Consider the following 22,062-nt stretch of genomic DNA (forward strand, 5'->3'; position numbering starts at 1 on the left):
ATGGTAACGACCCCGTGTTCTGTCCTCGGCCTCCACCCCCAAAGCCATTACTGGTTTAGTTCGTCATTTTCATTGTCCTCAGAATGCATTAACCCACTCCAGTGTTCTTGCCTGGAGAATCCCAGGGACGGTGGAGCCTGGTGGGCTGCCGTCTGTGGGGTTGCACAGAGTCGGACATGACTGAAGTGACTTGCAGCAGCAGCAGCAGCATGCATTTATCAGTACATATATGTGCATAGTGCTGTATTAAAAATTTTGTACCTGAGAGCATTGCTTACTGATTGACCAGCTGGAGTTTAGCTAATAATAAAATACTTTTGTGAATTCTTAGTGACAAGAAGAAAGAGGTGTATTTGAAATAGAAATAACATGGATGTTATGTCTTTTCTGCACCATCTGTGTTTTTCTTTAAGTTGGTAGATTGTTTTGATTTCACCAGTATCTTTTTATTTAATATTAAGGTCCTCTAACTTTGTGAGAGCTGATTGTTGACTACTAATTGACAACTTTGGTGGAACATGCTGCTGCTTTTTACTCCCTGATGCTCCCATCAGAAATGAGTTAGAATGGAGGAAGGGGCTTTGGAATGTGAATTCTCCCCAGCTTGGCCACAACTAGTTACCTGACTCTGCTTGTGCTAGTTTTCATAGCTCAAGGAGAATTTTGGGGACTTGGACAAAAGGACGTGAGCTTCCCTCACAGCTCCTGAAAGCAGTCTTGTTGGTCTTCCTCCTAGTGCAATCCATTTTATATAGAGATGAGTTCTAAAGTCCATCTCTAAGGTGAAAATCACCAGTATTAAAAATATCACTGGAGGGATTTCCCTGGTGGTCCAGCGGCTGGGACTTAACACTCTCAATACAGGAGGCCCAGGTTTGATCTCTCGTCCGGAAACTAGATCCCACATGCTACAACTAAGACCTTGAGCAGTCAAATAAATTAATAAAAATATACAAAAAAAATTGCTGGAAATACTTTCAGAAGGTGCCCCCTCATTGCAGATTGTCTCTAGCTCAGCGGTTTTTACCTCCAGTATTAGGACAGGTCACCAACTCTTCTTCAGCTGAGCACCAGTTGAAGCAGCTGGCTTATGTTTAGGGACTGTGTTTTATGAAAAATATATCTCCTAAATACTTGGCTCATACAGTGTTCTGAGATGCGTGTGGAGACTGAGTGGACCCAGCAACTGTCAGAGTCCTGTTGCCCATCTCCCTGTCATTAAGTAGAGGCCTCAGGGCAGTTACTAGGACAGTTGACTTTTCTTCTCTCTCCCTCTTCTTTTTGCCAAGCTGTTGCCATGAATTGGTGTGAGTTAAATGTGGATGTCCTGCGGTCCCGTTGTACTCTCTACTTTTGCTGCCACAGACCACTTGAAGGCCCTAATCATTTCCCACCTTGCTCACTACCAGCAGCCTTCATGAAACACCACTCTGATTCCAGGCCACACTTGCCGTTGGGCAGTCTTTCTAAAAAAGGTGATTTAAACACTCCTGTGGCAGCCAGGCTCATAGCAGTGCTTCCCGCATTCTGCTGTGCAGAATTAACTGCTCTCTCTGGATGCTGGGAGCGTAACTTGGTCTGGTGAAATTTCGTTCAGATCTCGTGCCACAGCCGTTTTGTCGCTTTCATGTGAAACAGCTGTGCACGAGTCACCTTTGAGTAGGCATGCCGGAGTGTGCCGTGTTTGTCTGTTGCATTTGCATACCCTCCGACAGCCCAGTGGAAATACTCGTCCTTAGACTAACCTCTTAAACAGGGTTCAGAGCCACCCTTTTTCTGTCCTGCCCTGCCTTTGAGTCTCTTCTGTTACCATGCTGCTTCTCACATGTGAGGATCTAGAGACGTGAATGCCCTGAAATACCGAAGCATGCTGAATTTAAGTCTTGATGCCTTTGTCCCTACAGTCATTTATTCCTTGAGTATTTATTGAGCACCTGATGTGCGCCAGGTATTGCTTTTGGTACTAGGGCTATAGCAGTGGACAAGAACAGGTTCTGGCCTTCGTGAAGCTTATATTCTAATGCTAGAGGAAGATGGCGCCCAAATATGACATAAAGTCTGGTGGCACTAATGCCATAAAGAAAAGTCAAGCATGGTAATGGGATAGTGAAGAACGGGTCCTGTTTGTTGGGTCTGGCAAGGTTCTGTAAGAAGGCGGTATTTCAGTGGCAACCTGATGAAGTGTGAGAGCAAGCCATGTTATTATTAGAGGAAAGAGGGCTCAGTGCAGAGAGAACAGTGTGTTCAAAGGCCCTGAGGTAAGAGCTTGAATGGAGTATTCACAGGATAGCAGGAAGCTCTCTGTGACCGAGAAGAGTGAGTGAGGGGAAGATAGGTAAGAGATGAGATTGGGTAGAAGAGGCAGAGAACGTGCGGGGCCCCTGAGGCCATAACTTCTCTTTAGCCTTAAGTGCCTTTACCTTCTATCTGTAACTTCTGAGGTTGGAATTAATTTTAATTTGTTCCACATGGTAGCTAGTTGCCCTCTGCTTGCTGAATAATTATCTCTTCCCTATTGATTTGAAATTCCATTTAATCGTGTTAATTCTATGTGCTTATACATACACGTAACTATACAGACGTGCATAGACATGTTTATTAATTCTCTCAATGATTTGTCTTACTGCTCCTGTACCCTATTTTATAGCACTGTACATCTGCACCAGGCCTTGGCAGACTACAGCTCATGGTCCGAACCAGGCCCACCACCTAGTGTCTAGAAATAAAGTTTTATAGGAGCACAGCCACACTCGTTTGCTTGTGTACTGTTTATGGCTGCTTTTGAGCTCCAATGGCAAAGTAGCTGCAGCAGAGATGGTCCACAAAGCCTAAAATATTTAAGATCTGGCACTCTTGCAGAGAGTTTACCAACCTCTGCTTTATATTATGTATGGTCTGATAGGGCCTGTTCTTCTTCATTCTTTGTTTACAACAATTTCTTGGCAAGTCAAGTGTGTTTGTTTTTTTCGGGTGAACTTTGGAATCAATCTGCTAAGCTTGCCTGACTCCCTTCCCTTTCCCTCACCTCTTTTTTGGGATGGGGAAGTGGGAAGCAGGGAGAATAGGAATTTGATTGCGTTTAGTTTTGTAGTTCAGTACAGGGTGAAGTGATCTTCTTACAATACTGGGTCTTTCCATTCCAGGAATATATCTCTGCATCTGTAAACTTTTATTGTTTCTTCACTTGAATGTTGCACATTTAAGTTTATTCCTACATGTACTGTCACTTTTCGTTGCTGTTATAATTGAGATCACCTCCCAGGTATATTTAACGGGTGATTATTTATGGCATAAAAGAAGGATTTGAATTTTTATCTATTTCAGTTGTTTCTGACCCTCTTATGGAAGTAAACTCCTGTTGGTGGTGGTGGTGAAGTCGCTCAGTTGTGTCCGACTCTTTGTGACCCCGTGGACTGTAACCTACTAGACTTCTCCATCCATGGGATTCTCCAGGCAAGAATACTGGAGTGGATTGCCATTTCCTTCTCCAGGGGATCTTCCCGACCCAGGGATCGAACCCGGGTCTCCCGCATTGTGGGCAGACGCTTTAACCTCTGAGCCACCACTGTTAATTCTTAAAGTTGATTCTTTTGGTTGATGATGGTCATTGTCTGAACTTACCAGTTTTTGTTTTATTACTTATGTCTGTCTATATTGTGGGATTCTATATACAAAGAGTAGTTTGGAGGAAGTGAATTTTGACCCTCTCAGTGGCATTCACTTTTTTCTGTTATATAGGTCACGACAAGTGATAATTATTTAAAAAAAAAAAAAAAAAACTCCCAGAAAACTTTATGCTACATCAGGATTTTTTGATCATTTTAGAGAATACTCAGAAGATAATTTAGGCAAGCCATTTATCAAGCATGCTGTATTTTTCTGCAGAGCCATTTGTCACTTTTAATACAGAATGTTAGGTTTGCATGACACACATGAGAGTCTAACCCAGTGATAGTGGAGAGCCTTTTGATCATGGACTAAAGTTGACTTAACTGAGCATTTAGCCTTTAGAATTGAAATAGGAGCCAGAGGAGATTTTATGTCAGTTAGTGCTTTCCTAAATGCGCTTCTGTAAAGCATGCGATCTTCGCCCTTAACATCTATTCCTTAAGGATGTGAAATCTATTTTAGATTTCAAGGTCTGTTACTTGCCCTGAGCAGTGAACAGATGAACCATGAATTCAATAGTGTTAACCTTTGTGGATTTATCTTTTAATGCCATTTTGGTCTTCCCCCACCCTCCCGATTTTGTGTCTACTCCTTAGCTTTTTACCTTGATGAAACTAAAGAAAAACTGTTCTGTTCATGCTGCTGATTCCTTTTCTTTCTCCTTTTTTTCATGAGGTGATGATGAGGTGGTTATGATAGTAGACACTGGATATGGAAATAGAGACTTGCTGACATATATTATGTGACTTGTGAAATGAACCTTGTTACTTGCATCGTCTGTAAAGTGAAACTTCATGTAAAGAACCTTAAATGCTCTTGTATATTTTTTTCCACTGCTGAGATATTCTTCCACCATCGTTATGAAATCAGTTGGTGGTATATGAATGTAGATATACCATCATAGGCTGTAGAGATGTATCAGGCCGTATGCCTGTGTTACAGAGGCAGCTGCAGCTTTGAGATCTTTGATGTGGGGCTTGACTTGGATCTACAGAAGTAGAAACCATTGTAGGTGGTTGGTGTGGAAAATGGTATAATCTAACAGTGATAATATCTTTTATTGGGCACTCACTGTGATCCACACATTACTCTGACTCTGTGCCCCATCCAGGCATTGTAGTCTCATTCACAACTGCGGACATTGAAATTTAGGTTAAATAACTGGTGGATCTGAGATTCAAACTAATTGTTAGACTCCAGAGTCAGGTTGTAAAGCTCAGCGTGTTATTTTGGTAGAAACTGTGTGTGCGTGTGTGTAAAGACGGATTTAGCAATTTTAATTTGTTTAGATTCTCCTGTGTGAATTTTGGCAGTTGAATCAGCAGGTCTGGAGACCTTATTGCTTTGGTGATCTTTGGCAGACCCTGTGTATCCCCAGTGAAGACAGAATCTAGATCCTTAAGTTTTCTGGTTTTTTTTTTTTTTTGCAAGTCCAGAAGCTTAATTTATATATCAAGATATTGCTGTAGTGTATCGTTTGTCTTCCAAATTTTAAATTGAGAGAGTACAAAAAGGGAGCTTAGGGCTTGGTCATAGATGCCAGGGGAGGGGGATGGGGTAAGATTAAGTTCCCCAAAGCCTTTGCTACTGCTCCTAGCTTTAGAGCCTCCTACCTAGGTTTATGAAATAGAAGTGTAAGTACATACATACACACACGTGTGTGTATATATATATATGTGTATATATATATATATTTATTTAAACACCCCAAATATTTTAAAATCTTTTTCTGTGCAGTTGCACTAATGAAGATGGAAAATCAAGATCTGCACATACTTATATCATCATTTACCTTAAATATGGCTCAACCATTCAGATGCTAAATAATTAACACTTGTCTGTATTTGAGGTCCTTCTCTGGTTGTCTCTCAGCCAAGCCCTCTGATTCTTTGGCCCACTCTCAATGGCTGTGCGTGTGGTGTCAGGCCGGGGGCTGCTGTTGGTTGGGCCAGCGCGTGCACGTGTACATGTGCACTTAGACCCCGCTGCTCCTGACAGTGGTGTGTGTATGTCAGGGACTCTGCTGCCTGCTAGCCCCTCTGCCCTCCAGGCCAGCCCAGACCTGGATTCGTGGCACTATTTAGAAGAGAAAAGTGAAGCTTTCTAAATACTGGCAGGCAGGTCAGCTTGCTTTCCAGCCCAGAGTCCAGCTCAGCAGAGACAATTTGTGTTGTAGTGTTGGCTCCTTGCATCTGACATGCATCCTAAATAAATATTCCAGGAAAGGGTGATTTTTTTCTCTCTCTCTCTTTTTTATATCAGAATGGCATAACTTGGAAAGTTACAGTATCTTTTCAAGGTTACTTTCAGACTGACATTTACTAATTGTGATGATAGTAAAGAAAAGGAACTAATGTAAATCTTGATGTTTTATGAAACTGCTTCTATTGATGCTTATTCAAATACGAAAATAGCCGTCGACTTTTAACTCACATTCATATAACCCACTATGGAGGCAAGCATACTTTTTATGAAAAGCATTTGAAATTGGAAATTCAAAAGCCGAGCATAGAGTTTTATGTTGTGCGGTATTGTGTGGTAGAGCAGCTTGATTTTGTCTTTTGTGGGTGATTTAGTGCGCAGTCCTGAAGTTGTTAGAGATGGCGGGTGGAGACAGTCTTTAATTCTCTGTGAGTGCGAGTTCTGCCTCTGCGTCACTGGCTCTGTGGCACATTTTACTGTTGCAGTGCCAGGAACTATAGACTCCATCCCAGGGCCCTGGCCTCTCAGACAGGCCACTTTCAGGCCAGCCCTTTGATTGATCTGTATTTGTTAAACAGGAGGGGGAGGGGCTTAGATTCCATTTCTGCTCTATGTTGTGTAAGAGTCAACAAAATACGTATATTGTAAGAAATGTCAAGTGATTGAGATGCTTTCCTGTGTATTTTCTTGCCAAGAGCTTGTATTGTGCTGGTAATTCTGGGAGGAGAAAGAGAAAGTGAATATGGTTCATTTGAGATCCGTCATCTATTTGTGTTACTTAATTTGCCAGCATCAGTGATATTTTTCTATTAAGCTTAAGTTCATTGCTGATAGGATGTTATAACTACAAGTATAAGTATTTTTGTTTTGTCTTACAATTCACATGAAAATTTCATGAACTGTATTTTAACATTTGGTTGGGAATTTAGTTTTATTGTCAGACTATTTCTAGCAGATAGGTTGGTAGTTGCATGTTGTATCTTATTTAATAAGTATCAAATATAATGGCGATAGTATTCAATTGTATCAAAACATTTATTTCCACTTTTGAGCTTTATTTTTTAATAGTCTTTTTACAGTATGGGAAATAAATGACACTGAATTTTCCCCTTTTTCTTTTAAAGACTTTCAGCTGAACTCTCATCTCTCAACACTGGCAAATATTCATAAGATCTACCACACCCTTAATAAGCTAGTAAGTCAACTTTTTAAAGACAAAACTACCAGCTGTTCAGTTGTTTTAAGTGTATTTGATAAGAATTTAGATTATGGATATTAAGATATCAGCTGTTTATGAAAATACTGAATTTTAAAACTTGCTGTATGGTGTGTGATTTCTTGGTAATAATGAAAATATTTCTTGCAGAATCTAACAGAAGACGTTGGCCAAGACGATCACCAAACAGGTATCTATAAATGCTATCCCTACTTAATTTTCAATAAACTATCTAATAGTTACGAAGAAAAAATACTAGCTGAGACCGCTCCATGTTATTATAATACATCCCATTAGCAAGTTGTTCCTTGGTTGAGGATCTTTCTCAGGGTATATAGAGGCAGCATGCCACAGCTCCTTCCCAGGAGGAAATCTGTTCTAGGGCTCCGGTATATAACGGAGTACTCCAGTTCCTTTAACGGGGTTGGGGGTTCTCCCCAGTGGTTTGAAGATAATCATTCCTTTACTTAAGTATTTCAGCTTATACTAAAAAGTAGTGCAGTTTGAAAGGTTTTCCATAAATGCTTGATGACTTGAGATATAAAATGAGTTGATTGATAGGGAGATAGGAGTATATCTGCGTTTTGTATGGGTCCTGAGGATTTATGGGGTTCCCTGGTAGCTCAGACAGTAAAGAATCTGCCTGCAGTGTGGGGAACCTGGTTTCGATCCCTGGGTGGGGAGGATCTCCTGGAGAAGGGAGTGGCCAGTATTCTTGCCTGGAAAATCCAATGGATAGGATAGAGGAGCCTGACGGGGTACAGTCCATGGGGCTGCGAAAGAGTTGGACACAGCTGAGCAACTAACACTTTCTTTCACTTTGAGGATTTATGACTGGGAAAATTGAAAGTGGATTATTGTAAACAATTCTCTAGCCCTTTGGTTCTCCAACCCTAGCTGGCATTATAATCATGGTGGAAGGAGGGGCTGGTTTCAACGGGTTGCTCGGCTCCACCTCCAGAGCTCTGGGGTAGGGCCCCATAATTTGCATTTCTGACCAGCTCCCGTGTGATCCTGATGGAGCTGGTCTGGAGATCACACTTTGAGAACCACTTCTCTAAACTGTGATGATCACAGAGTTCAGAAACTTGCACTTGATCTATAGTTATGATAACTTCCAGTGAAAGTTATTAAAATATATTTTAAAGTTTTTGAAAGTTACCACAGTAATATATGAACCCATGCTTGTTACAGAATTGTTAGAGAACTGTTAGCTTGTTAGAGAATAGCACAAAAACAAATGAAGGAAAAAGCCATAACCCTCCTTTAGTATGCTGTTTTAATACTTACTCTTTTGGGTATTTTTGTACCTGCATATGTTTTTATAGTAGTGTTTTGTTGGGTTTTTTTTAGCATTGGTGAGCTCATATAGTATATACTATATAGCATCGTTTTTTTTTTTTTTTTCATTTAATTTTTTTATTAAAAAAATCACCTTGGAGGTTGTTAGGATTTAGAACTCCCTACCCTTCTCCTCCAGATTGGTTCAGGATCAATTAAAAACTAGGCATAATAAGATGGATATTGAACTAACAGTTGTGTTGGAAAACACAGCTTAGATGAACAGCAGAAATGCAGAAGCTTTTCAGTATTTCACCTTAATTAGACAGCTTTACACACAATCACTGCCATAGGCAGTAGAGCACTGCACACCTGGCCCACCTCTAACCCCCACTTACGGCAGTGCGGGGTAGCAGCTTCTGCTGGCAGGCTGGGCTGAAAGGGAGTCCAGAAGGGGCTGGGCCCCTCTGCACAGGGCCTCCTGCCCCCCATTACCAATTAGATCAGACATTCCTCCTTCCAGGGAAAGGAGTGAGAGAAGGGGAGGTGTGTTTTAGAAGGCCAGGCCACAGAGGGTCCCTTCACCTGATCTTTCTGTTTTAGTAAACATAGGTCAGGACAGTCAAAAACAGTTTCCTTAATAATTTTAAAAGCAGTGTATGCACATGATTTTAAAAGAAGTGTCAAAAAGGTGTAAAAAAGCAAAGGTTGCTGTCCAGTTTTATGAGCGCCAGCTCCCACCCCCTGCTAATACTACACCCTTGACTCTCCAGAGATAACTCTTAAATTCCTGTATTTGTTTCCCAAATGATGACTAGGATATATTTTCCCCCAAATACAAGTATACATTTATATATGCCTCTTGTTTTTGTCACTCAGTGTATCCTGGAGATCTTTTTATAGCACATTTATGAAGCTTTATTTTTAATGATTGCATGATTTTCTATGTTGAGAATATATCATAATGTGTTTCTGTTGATGCACACTTAAGTGTGTTTAACTTTTAGCTACTACCAATAATGCTGAAAATAATTTTCAGGGCCAGTTCTAATAGTTAAGAAAAAGCACATTTCTGTTTTCTTATTCTGGAAAAATACATTGGTAGGCACTGGAGATTTTTTAAACTTGATAGTTAGTTGTTTTGATTTTTTTAAACTTAATTTTTTGTTGGTAGAGTCTTTTGGCTATCTTTCCCTTGGCTACGGTAATGAAACATCTATAGATGTCCATCAGCAGATGAATGGATAAGAAAGCTGTGGTACATATACACAATGGAGTATTACTCAGCCATTAAAAAGAATATATTTGAATCAATTCTAATGAGGTGGATGAAACTGGAGCCGATTATACAGATTGAAGTAAGCCAGAAAGAAAAACACCAATACAGTATGCTGCTGCTGCTAAGTCACTTCAGTAGTGTCCGACTCTGTGTGACCCCATAGATGGCAGCCCACCAGGCTCCCCTGTCCCTGGGATTCTCCAGGCAAGAACACTGGAGTGGGTTGCCATGTCCTTCTCCAATGCATGAAAGTGAAAAGTGAAAGGGAAGCCACTCAGTCGTGTCCGACTCTTTGCGACCCCATGGACCACAGCCTACCAGGCTTCTCTGTCCATGGGATTTTCCAGGCAAGAGTACTGGAGTGGGGTGCCATTGCCTTCTCCCCAATACAGTATACTAACGCATATATATGGAATTTAGAAAGATGGTAACGATAACCCTGTATGTGAGACAGCAAAAGAGACACAGATGTATAGAACAGTCTTTTGGATTCTGTGAGAGAGGGAGAGGGTGGGATGATTTGGGAGAATGGCATTGAAACTTGTATAATATCATATAAGAAATGAATTGCCAGTCTAGGTTCGATGCAGGATACAGGATGCTTGGGGCTGGTGCACTGGGATGACCCAGGGGGATGGTATGAGGAGGGAGGAGAGAGGGGGGTTCAGGATGGGGAACACGTGTATACCCGTGGTGGATTCATGTTGATGTATGGCAAAACCGATACAATATTGTAAAGTAAAAATAAATAAAAATAGGCATAAGAGAAAAAAAGAAACATCTAAGTTTTCCCCTTGTACATTATTTAGTTAATGTTGAACTTTGGATTTAAGTGAGTATTGTTATTATAGTAATGTCACATTTAAATATTTAACCTGAATGTGGGAGTTTAATAACTGGGGGCTATAATTCAGGAATACTGAAGTGGAGAGTGTGTTTGGCCTCATACGTCCTCTTTTGTCCTTGGGGACAGTGGCTGTGTCTGATGTTTGGTATATGACTTGCTGGTGCAGTGCCTGGTACCTTACACATGCCAGTCAGTGTCGATTAGCATTAGTAATTTCTTAGAGTAGTCCATTTCATTAACATTTCCCCATCTGGTTATAGCATCACTTGTGATTATCATATCTGACAGAGCATACTTGAAAAATTAAACAACATAAAATCTGTAATGTTTGGAAATCTGAGAAAGTTAATCACTGTAGTGCTTCTTTGAATCTCTTCGTTCAGTGGTAGAGCAATTTCTATACCAACTGTACATGAGAGAGTGAAACCAAGTGTGAGAGGCCAGTATCTTTCTCCTCTCTTTCTTTTAATACTTTTCTTCGGTTCTTTCAGTCTTCCTGCCACCAAAGAAAGAAAAAGAGGAGAGAGCCTGTACATTAATGTTGGAGAAATAGCCCAAAATAGTGGGCGTGAATTTAAAAAGCCAGAGAGGACCAATAGCAATAATAATAGTGAAGGAGGATGATAGATGTTGGAAGTTGTATTGCTTAGAGAGAAAGGAAAGGGAATTTTTTGGTTTTTAATAGTAGGATAAAAATTGCACATTTGGACACTAATAGTTTTACTCAAGCAAGTAAGTAGTTCAATGATGTGTTCAAGAAAATGAAATAAAATATTTTGATACTGATAAGATGTCTTAAAATACAACCTGTTTATTAACTTTGGAGGAGGAAATGGCAACCCAGTCCAGTATTGCCTGAAAAATTCCACGGACAGAGGAGCCTGGTGGGCTAGTCGGTGGGGTTGCAAAGAGTCGGACACGACTGAGCACGCTTGCATTTATCAACTTAAATGACTGTACCTTTGTGACACTGTTCTGTGAAAAAGCTATATAAAAATGATGTAAGTGGCAGAATGAACATACAAAATGTTATTAAGTGAGTCAAGGCTATATGATGCAACAAACTCATAATGAAAATTTGATAGTGAGATTTTTGTATTGGAACAAGCATTTATACTAAGTTTGGAAAAGTCAGAAAAAGATCTCTAATTGTATAGAGCTCTTATTTGAGGATGCAGCTGGGTGCACAATTTAATATGTCATAGAATTAATTCCTGAACAGGACCTCTTTTTAACTTGAGGCCCACAAGCAAAATGATTAAATTTTTAAAAGTAGCGGAGTAGCTACTTACATACCATTTATTAGGAATAACATACTTAGTTAAATTATTATGAAAACAGCCAGCTGCATAGGCATTAAAAGGCTTTGTGGTTTGATCCAGGTGAACTCAATTTGCTGTTTAAAATTGATTTTTCTGGGACCAACTATTAGATATGTTTAAAATGTAATATTTCTAATTGTTTAATGTAAGAAGAAGAGCTGCATTCATTGGCTGATTTATTTGAAAATATGGTCAGATTTATTTGAAAATATGGTCAGTTAATAGACTAATTTATTTGTTCTCGTTAAACACTGAACCAAAAAGAAATGAACCTGAACTCACTCATAACCTTTGGTTAAAAAATGGAAGCAATTTCTGTTTTCTTCCTAAGGATCATACAAACACTTCAGCATCAGAAGTGTTTCTAATGAGGGAGGGTTTCAGAGTCACTGTCCATCTAATGGAGAGATGTGCACACTGAACGCCAGAATGTCTATCGCTGTAATGTGAAGGAGCCTGAATCATGGTTTGGGACTACTAGTTGAGATTATCCATCCCTTCGTCTTCCTGCTTCTTTATTATTGTAATAAAAAGGCCTTTCCTCTTTCGTAAGTACCTGCCAAACGTTTCTAATGAGATTTAGGATGGATTCCTAGAATCTTTTTCTTTCCTCTTTTTTCTTTGTTGTTGTTCAGTTGCTCATTTGTGCCCGACTCTTCTTTACTCCATGGACTGCAGCACGCCAGGCTTCCCTGTCCTTCATGATCTGAAGTTTGCTCAAATTCATGTCCGCTGAGTCAGTGATGCGTGATTGGCAAACATGGGAAACTTGTAACTCTGATCATTTTCCCCCCAGAAGGCTGTAATATGATTGGAAGAGAAACCAGAGTATTAACTCTAATCATTTCAAATGAATTTGTGAGTTAGTTAGCTTTTATTTGTTAATTATTTATTGAATAGGAACTTTTAGGAGCTCAACTTACTGGCCAGTTTTCTTATATGTCGAATTGGGGTGGTAATAATACCTCTCAGATTTGTGATGATAACTTTGAAAGTGCTTTGTAGTTATTAATTGAAAACTTCAGCCTTAATATTTTGCCTCTTGACCTATAATAGCAGATTATTTGTACCTAAGTGGATACTTGTAGCAGGTTAAAATAGCTAAAGCTTCTTTAAAACAGATAAACATCCCATAAGATTCTTGTTTATATTATTTGTTTGCTAAATTTTCAGTGTAAAAATAAGTGCAATTCAGGTAGATTAAGTGATTCAAGTTCTGAGGCAATAAAGTCTAAATTTAATGATACAGATAAATACAAATTTGTGAAACATTCATTTGGGTTTAAGTGTCTTGATTTTAAGAAGCAAACATTCTCAAATATTTGTGTTATTAAAAAAAAATCCTACCTGCCAGGATACTTGAGTCAAGTGCTTGTCTTAACTGATAAATGGGGGGGAAAAGTCTGAAATGGTGGTGTATTACCTGCTACCCCGTGGACTGTAGCCCACCAGGCTCCTCTGTCCATGGGATTCTCCAGGCAAGAAAACTGGAGTGGGTTGCCATTTCCTTCTTCAGGGGAATCTTCCCAACCCAGGGATCGAACCCGGGTCTCCCGCATTGCGGGCAGACGCTTTAACCTCTGAGCTACCAGGGAAGCCCATTACCTATTCCTAAGTGTTTCAAATCTCTGGAAATGTACTGACGTCTTAGCAGAAGTTGATTTACAAATTTTTTAGGAACACATTTATTTAACAAATATTTCTTGAGAGTCTACTATAGGATATATATATATACCTTATTACTGTATAATGATACTGTATTAGTTGCTGTGTCTGCACAGGTGAACCAGACAGAACCCTGCAAACCAAGGTGTACTTTTGTGCATGGACTTAAAAATCTTGAGTTGTTGCTTTTGTTTGGGTAGGATCCCTGAAGCCATAGTGGGAGGTTGGGGCTACCACACCTTGAGTTGTATGTACTCTGTAAGTTTTTGTTGACTTGGTTCATGTCACTAAATTATTTTAGGTCAACTTGTTTTCCTCAGCATTGAACACTTGCTTTTGAGTTAGCCTGAAACTTAAGTCATTGAGTTCCAGGATTCTGCCTGTGGAGCTGTGCTCTGTGACTTCTCTGGAATGTGAGTTGGACACGTTCTTCCTGTGAGGTAGAGGTGAGAGGGTCGAGGAGCCAGTGGGTGCCTGAACTGTAGCAGGCGTTGGGACTGAACAGACACTGTTTCATTGTGAAGGACGGCCCCTGATAGTCACTTACTTAAGCCGATGATTAGAGCAGAGACATCTGAACAGGGGCCACGTGAATAAATAAAAGAACAAAATGCAAAATTTGAGATGCTTTGGGGCTAAAATATGAATACGTTTTATGCCAGGGAAAGTGATTTGTGAAACTTTAACAGAAAGCGTTCATTAGTAAGAAAAAACAAAGTGGAAAAAGTTAACGTATGATGGCAGTGTTGCAGGAAGAGGCAACGGTAGAGGAGGTGGTGGTGATCAGATCTTACTGGTGAATGTTGGTGGAAACATTGTTTTAAATGATGGTCATCTTCCCACGGGCTGGGGAGAGGGGTGCATTTCCTCTGTGCTCTGCAAACACTGGTGGGAGGGAGAGGTCAGTGCCAGACTAGAAGCTCAGAACCTGACTGTGACCAGAGCCGGGAGACAGTGTCTCTCCTTCACACGTGCACATCCGAAGGGAGAAGCAAGCCTCAAGGTTGCTCCTTTCCGAGAAGCGTGGCAGGCTTTCCGGCAAGTTGGGTCACACTTTTTTATTCTGCGAGCCCCACCCTGAGGCATTACTGGACAAGAATAAATCTTGTCTGTTGGCGATCTGCAAAAGCTTGGGTCTCTGCCCCCTCAGACCTCTTTGTGCGTCACTGTAAACAGGACTGGGTTTCGCAGGGAGGACGGACGGGTATGTATGGTGGCAGCAGTTGCTCCGGCTCTTCTGCTTCCTGTTCTTGCTGCTGTTGTGAGCGAGATGTGCGGGTGTCTGGTGTCTCTGAAGATCCTTCTACCCCAACCCTGGTTGAGCTCTGGGAAGGGTGGCCGAGGGTCATCTTTCCAGCCTTGTGGGCTCTACCTGTGCACTGAGGAGCCAGCCTGGTCCAATAGCCAGTGCTGGACCCGCGCCTCGCTGGCGCCATTGTCCTGGTTTGTTTCAGGAGAGGTGCTTTTGGCTGGCCTCTTCTGAAAGTACATCGCCTGGAGGTGGAAGCCTGAGTGTGTCCAGGATTTAGGTTCCAGTCCCTGCCCTTGTTCTTTTCATGTTGAAACCGTTAGCTACTGATATCTCTCTCCCTGCCTTCCGAACAGCCTTCTGCAAAGAGCTGTCCATGCTTTGCAGCTTGCTGGGTTTGTTCCCCAGCCTTAGCCCCTCCGCCTCCGCTCCTTGCTGCTGCCTCCCCCGCCGCCACCCACTGCCTAGCACACTCCTCCTCCTCAAGCCTCCGGGAGGACAGTGCACTCACCCAGGTTTTCTCCCCACCCAGGTCCTCATCTTCTTTTCCAAGTCCCCAACATCCAGACTCCCCCAGGCTCTAAGGACTTCCCTGGTAGCTCAGCTGGTGAAGACTCTGCCTGCAATGCAGGTGACCCCAGTTCGATTCCTGGGTCGGGAAGATCTCCTGGAAAAGGGATAGACTACCCACTCTAGTATCCCTGGGCTTCCTTGGTGTCTCACATGGTAAAGAATTTGCCTGTAATGCAGGAGACCTGGGTTTGATCCCTGGGTTGGGAAGATCCCTTGGAGAAGGGAACAGGTACCCACTCCAGTGTCCTGGCCTGGAGAATTCCATGGATAGAGGAGCTGGGTGGGCTACAGTCCACGGGGTTGCAAAGAGTCGGACACAACTGAGGTACTTTCGTTTTTCCCAGGCTCTGGCCTCAGTCCCCTGCTTCTCAGCCTCTGCTGCTGTGGCCGTGTGGGAGTGACAGTGAGTGGTGGCAGGGAGCCAGGGCCTGCCTGGGTTCCATCCTTGATGCCACCTGCTGCTTTCCAACCACTGCTTTATCTCTCTGCCTGAGTTTCCTTATTTGTAGGAACAGGGGTGCTAAGGATGCCCTCCATCGTAGGGTGGTTGTGAGGCTCAGGTAAATGTGGAGCTCTGGCCTGAGCACATACCTCTCTTGTGAAACTCAGCTGCCAACATCTGTCTACACGTGACGCTGGGCACCTGAGCCCTTGCTGAGTGGATGTTTTCCCCTCAGAAAACTCCTGAGAAAGAGTTACCTCAGAACACTGCTGAGAAGGTCTCATTTTCAGATGGTGAACCGGAGACCCAGGATAGGTCATTGGCTGCCCAAGCCACATGACAGGTGAGGAGCTGGAGCTCCTGCCCAGAGTGCAGAGCACTCGGCCCCTAGTGCCCGCTCTCTGAGGGCCAGGCCTGTCACCAAGGCCCTAGCGGATGAGCAGGATGCCGTCCGGAGCTCACCACTTAGCATTTCCAAGACCTTGGGAACGTCTCTTGAGTGCCTGATCCTTAGCTTTTCCCATCTGTCAGTAGAGATCATTGTCTTTGCCCTGCGTGTCATGCAGGGTTATTGTGGGAACCAGTGACATAATATCTCTGCTAGTACTTGTGCCAAGATAGGCTTGTAATTGTCTTTTAATTTACAGTGATTTAAAACAGTCTGAAGTGAGACTGTCTGGGTTTGAATTCCAGTTTTGCCACTTACCTGACCTCTTTCTGCCTCCATTTTCTTGTCTACGTAGGTATTATTATTCTGTTTTCATAAACTTGTCATGAGGTTAAGTGAGTTCAGACATATAAGTGTTAAGAGCAGGGCCTGGTACATGGTAAAGTCTCAACAGGTGTTCTGTGATGGTGTTACATTTTTAATATCTTTTACCAAATTGAAGTTATGTCTCAGAAAACCCTGACCATAAGACCAGAATCTTCTTCAAGTGGCAAAACAAGCTAAAAAGTTCTATGGAAGTTTTGCTGAAGATCATGTCAGGCTTTTGCCCAAGATCCAAATTGTATGTGTAACATTTTCTCAAAGAGGAACTAAAAACCATATTTTCACCTTATAGCATTTTCAGGTAACATATAAACCCTTTGTAGCATAAACCGTGAGAGCTCTTCATTCAGTGGTGGTGTTCTTCAGCAGAGTTTTGACATGGCAGTCCTTACTTTTGCGCTCTTCACTGTGTCTTGTAGGAAGTCTGCGGTCTTGCAGTTCTTCAGACTGCTTTAGTAAAGTGATGCCGCCGAGGAAAAAGAGGAGACCTGCTTCTGGAGATGATCTCTCTGCCAAGAAAAGTAGACACGATAGGTACGTAGCAGAGACAGTGGATCCACGTTGATGGCATACGTGCCAAAGAGGCACACTGATGCATGAGCCCAGTGTGGGCCTTCCAGGTACACGAACACCGACTGGAATGTCGTTTTGGTTCTGCCAGGCAAACTTTCACAGTGTAATTATTTCGTGATACTTAATGTGTGGGTTCATGAAATAAAAACGAGTTAGGTAATCTGGGTTCTTAGAAATTTCAGGTTTTATCTTAGGCCATTGATCCACCAAAACTGGTATAGAGTTTCTCTCCTTTTAAGGGCTTGCTGTCTGTGCCCGTTGAGGACCTCAGAATAGGTGTGTATCTGTTCTTTAAGAGGGTTTCCCTACCTGCAACAGGAGCAGGATTCCCGTTGCTGGTTTTGCAAGGACCTGGGCCACGTGGCTGAAGGGAGCTGCCTGTCCTCAGTGCTCTGAGCCTGCCTGGAATATTAGCTGAGCTGACGTTCCTTCCCTGAAGAGTGAGGATTTGTTAGGAACCATGAAAAATAAGACTGTTGAAACCACTTTTCTTTCAGACAAGTGACCTGCTAATTTTGGTAACTCCCAGGGTCTGTTAGGTTTGCTTATTTTAGACATTTTTACTGTTTCAGCCAGATTTTAATGGCCACTTTTGTTCTCTCTCTCTTTTTAAACAATGAACAAACATCATAGTTTCAGTCTTTTCTGCCTTTTCCTATCTTCCTCCATTCTGGCTGTGTAGGTCATTTCACTTCACTGATGTGGCCTGAATTGCCATATTGATAATCAGAGGGATCAGATGAGATCTTTCTGCTTCTTTCTCGTTGTGATGTTTCATATACTGCAACTCTTAGAGGGTTACAGAGATGGACTCTGAAAACATGAAAATCATGTCACTGTTCCTATCTCACATGAGTGGAAAGTATTATCTGAAAAAACTGTAGCCGTGATTTAGAAGATAATCAATAATCACCAGCACCGTTTAGACCAGTGATTCAGCTTTATGAAGCCAAGCTCCTTGACCATTTGGTGGTACAGATATGATTATCAAGGAATTGTTAAATTCTAGTTATCACATAGCATGGCTATATGTAGCACTTACTATTTTTTCACTGTCTAAATTCTTTTAGCGTGATAAAGCCAGTTTCAAGTCTGTACAAGGCTGAATTTTCTTCACTAATTCAACCAGAACAGTATATCTCAACAGTCTGAATGTAGAAACAGATAATGAGAACTGGACAGTCTAATATAAAGCCATATTTTTAAAGCATTTGCAAAAATGTAAAATAATGCCCCTCTTCTCACTCACTATTTTTAAAACTAGAATTATGTTTCATTAAAATACAGTGTTTTAATGCACACACAAAAAAACTGGTTAGTTGAGTTGCAGAAAGGTGTGAGGTACTCTCATTGATAGCATTTCATTGGTCACCCAGGGCATGGGGAACTAATTTTATAGCTGGATGATTTAGTTGAGTTTCATTCTTGGTCTTTTTTGGAAAAACTTTATTTACATACCACAATGTGTACAGTTTTAAGTGTACAACTCAGTAATTTTTACTAAGTTAGAGTTTTGCAACCATCACTACAAACCAGTTTTATAAGATTTCTCTCACCCCAGTTAGATCCTTGATACCCACTTACAGTCTGTCTGTCCTTATTCCCAGCCCCAGGGAACCACAAATTCACTTTCTGTGTCTTCATATTTGCCTTTTCTGAACATTTCACATAAATGAACCTCTATGTGAAATGCCTTTTTTTTTTTAAACTTAGTATCGTTTTTTTTGAGATTCTTCCATGTAGTAGCATGTATTATTTATTTTTTTCTGAGTGTTATTCCAGTGTCCTTTTTTAGGTAGAATATTGTCAAGTAACTCAGACATTACAATCTTATATAGATCTCCAGTTAATTGACCAGTTATAGACCTTGAGCTGAGATAGAAATGTCCAAACCCAGGACTAGAGCAAATCTGTTTGAACCCCTGGCCAGTATCCACCTTTGTTTCCAGGTGGTATGGCTGCTTTTTATAGAGGAAATACAAAACTAGTGGTTTGTGGTTTCAGTATCTTAATACCCTATAACATATTTTGGGGTGTTTTGGGTACAAAAACCCAGAATCTCTAATTAGCAGTATATACAGATATCCGTGGCGAAAGTCTTGATCATGAATAAATGCTCACTTCAAAAGAATTATGTGTGATATTATATGCTACGTAAATAAAAGCTGTATTCATAAATGTTCATATATAAATAAGGGATAAAGCTTATAACTTTTCTATTGAAATCACTATTTGTAATGATACTGCTTCTTTTCCCCTCCCCAAGTAGGGAATGTCTGGCTCCTCAGCCCCATGTCATCATGAGATAAGGAATTCCTGACGAGGGTCACAGCAGCGCAGGAGGAGGCCCTGTGCTTGCTGACTCAGTTCTCCAGCTTACGCACTGGTTCCACATGGGACACACCAGGAGAAGGGCAGGAGCCAGGACTTCTCTGTATTTCTTTTTCCTGAGGTTCTTTTCCCCTGGAGGCTTGTTCATAATTTGATGTTTCTTTTCATTTGCTTAACAAGTTCCTTGGAGGTCTCTCCTATTGCCAGGTTCTTCATTAGACCGTGGTCTGTGCCTAGCCTGACTCAGATGACATGGGCATTAGGAGAACTTCATTCAGGAACGCAATTGAATTCTAGGGTCTTCAGTTGAAGAAAACACCAGCGACATTTCTTGCTGCATCTCACTATTTTCTGTAGTTGGTTCTGGCTGGAGAGATAGAAAGGTGTATATCAGATACTTGTTCTGTTCAGTTTTTACTAGCTATTTGTTCATCAGATAAAAACCTGTATTAAGAGCTTACCATTTAATTCTATACTAGGTATGACTGTGTTTAAAACTATAGTTATTAAAGGTGACGCTTCCAGATGCAAGAAGTGGAATATTCTAAACGTATGTGAAATACCTGTTAACTAGGTATCTGATTGGGTAAAAGAATAAAAACTATTTGTTACTTTAAAAACTCAGTATCTTTAAATAACTTCTGAAACTCCTTTCTCAATTTCTAGCATGTATAGAAAATATGATTCAACTAGAATAAAGACTGAAGAAGAAGCCTTTTCAAGTAAGAGGTGCTTAGAATGGTTCTATGAATATGCAGGTAGGTAATCATATCACCTAAGGCTGAGCCTCATAAAAATACAGAGTACTTTAGAGGAAACTAAAGAATTAAAAAATGAGTGCTTTTCGAATTTGGTGTGTGTGTGTCTGTGTGTATGTGTGTCTTCCTGTTTTCAAGAGGGAGCACAGTTGAAACAAATCACCAAAGGTTCTATTTATAGCCAGCAGCTAAGCCAAAGAATTCAGAACACTAGAAGGGAACTGAAAAGATGAAATGTACTTGGGAGAAATACTCTGGATTGCTAGGAAACCTGTTGAAAATGCTGGTAATGGGTGGCTGCTTGGTTCACGCGTCCAAGTTAAAATAGGCTTTGTTGCTTTGAACCTTTATGTAGCGCAGTGGAATTTCTTATATTGTGTCTCTATTTTGAAAGATTATTTGGCAGACAGTGTTGGTTTTGTTGTTTAAAATATCTTAAAACCAATCCCATTTTTGCAGTTTATTATATCTGGTTGAATAATATTGAAATAAAAGGTTTGTTTGTTTTTGTGGCTGTGTATGGTGTAAAAAAAGGGGGGAAAAAAAACTTTCAGACAAGTTTGAACTGAAGGCTATTTTACCCTTCCTCTTCCCCACCAGATTTCTATCATAACGTATCCACTTGACAGTTCCAGTGACCTTCAAACCGATTTACTTAATATCAGTCTCTACTCCCAATCAGGGTCTATGGGTTGCCTGTTGTCTAATTTGAAGAAGAAAAAAAAATGTCCAGATCACACATGTCATTCCCTAACAATCCATTACACCCTTAACCCCAACCTGCGGGAGAAAAGACAGCTAACTCACAGTGGTCCCTTTGCCTGGAGTGTTTTTCTCCACTTTTCCATTTGACAAGCAAATGGTACATCTCTTAGCTTCATTAGCTTAATAACCTTCTTTGTACTCTTACAGGAAGGACATTCTGGTAAATCATAACTGGTTTCGATGCCCTTTTCTTGGGTATCAGAATGAGAATTCTTCTGGAGGCCAGTGTTTTGCTCCTACCCCACCCTTTTCTGATAAAAGTCTTGCCCTCTTTGGCCACAAAGATTGTTCCTGGGGCTGGCAGGTAGCCCAGATCAGGACCATCAGATAAAATGTCCTGGGGTTTTCAGATTGAAACTGGAAGAAGAGCCTCTTTCTCTTCCGGTGGTAGACTTGAAAGGATGTGATCCTGATTTCCTGTAGTCTTTTTGGATTTTTGTGAGCTGCCCCAGTGTCTTTCTAGTGAATTCTCTTTCGTCACTTGAACTAATTTGAGCTGGTTTTTATTTGCAGGGATGGACACATAGTGTAAACACTTACATAGTATTAGAATTTATCTGTTTTTTATGTTTACATCTTGACAGCATGACTCTCTTGAAGACACTTTGTTCCTAGTGAAAGCAGTCGGCACGTTTCCAGGTGTTCAGTACTTGGGTCTGAGTGATGAGCATTTTCTCGTGTTTCTGTCACTTTGATTATGAAAATCTCTTGCTTTCTTATATTGGTTCACATTTATTGTTATGACATGTATTATAAGAAGGAAAGTTTAAACAGAAAAAGTACACTTAATCCCACCACCATCGCACAGCCATTTTGATACTGTTGTGTCCTCCTTTATAAGCAAATATAAATTTTTCCATAGTAAAAGCCACACTTCTGTTTTCCTTTAAAAGGAAACACAGTACAGTTTTTCCTTCTTGATTGCTCTTCTCTGGTTCAAAAAGGTGACTTTTGGGATGAAGATTAAGCCGCATTCTTTAGGTTCCTTGAGACCCCTGCCAGGTGGTTCGTTGTGGGGTTCATTACTGCAAGAAGTTTCTGTGGTATGCCTCTCCCTATTTTTATACCCCCCCCCTTTTCTTTTGTATCTCATCAGGAAAAATGGCTTGAAATTGGGA

The 22,062-nt window shown here is 41.1% G+C and overlaps 1 protein-coding gene across 1 annotated transcript in view; it reads left to right on the forward strand.

Annotated features, from left to right (window-relative positions):
* Positions 1-22,062, forward strand: part of DCUN1D4 (defective in cullin neddylation 1 domain containing 4) — a 73,621-nt gene that overhangs the window by 15,215 nt on the left and 36,344 nt on the right. Inside the window, 4 exon segments of the mRNA XM_068975066.1 lie at positions 6,996-7,066; positions 7,238-7,277; positions 16,937-17,051; positions 20,088-20,179. Coding sequence (XP_068831167.1) covers positions 6,996-7,066; positions 7,238-7,277; positions 16,937-17,051; positions 20,088-20,179 — 318 coding nt within the window.

Source organism: Capricornis sumatraensis, chromosome 7 (genome assembly GCF_032405125.1).
Source record: "Capricornis sumatraensis isolate serow.1 chromosome 7, serow.2, whole genome shotgun sequence".
Taxonomy (NCBI): Eukaryota; Metazoa; Chordata; class Mammalia; order Artiodactyla; family Bovidae; genus Capricornis; species Capricornis sumatraensis.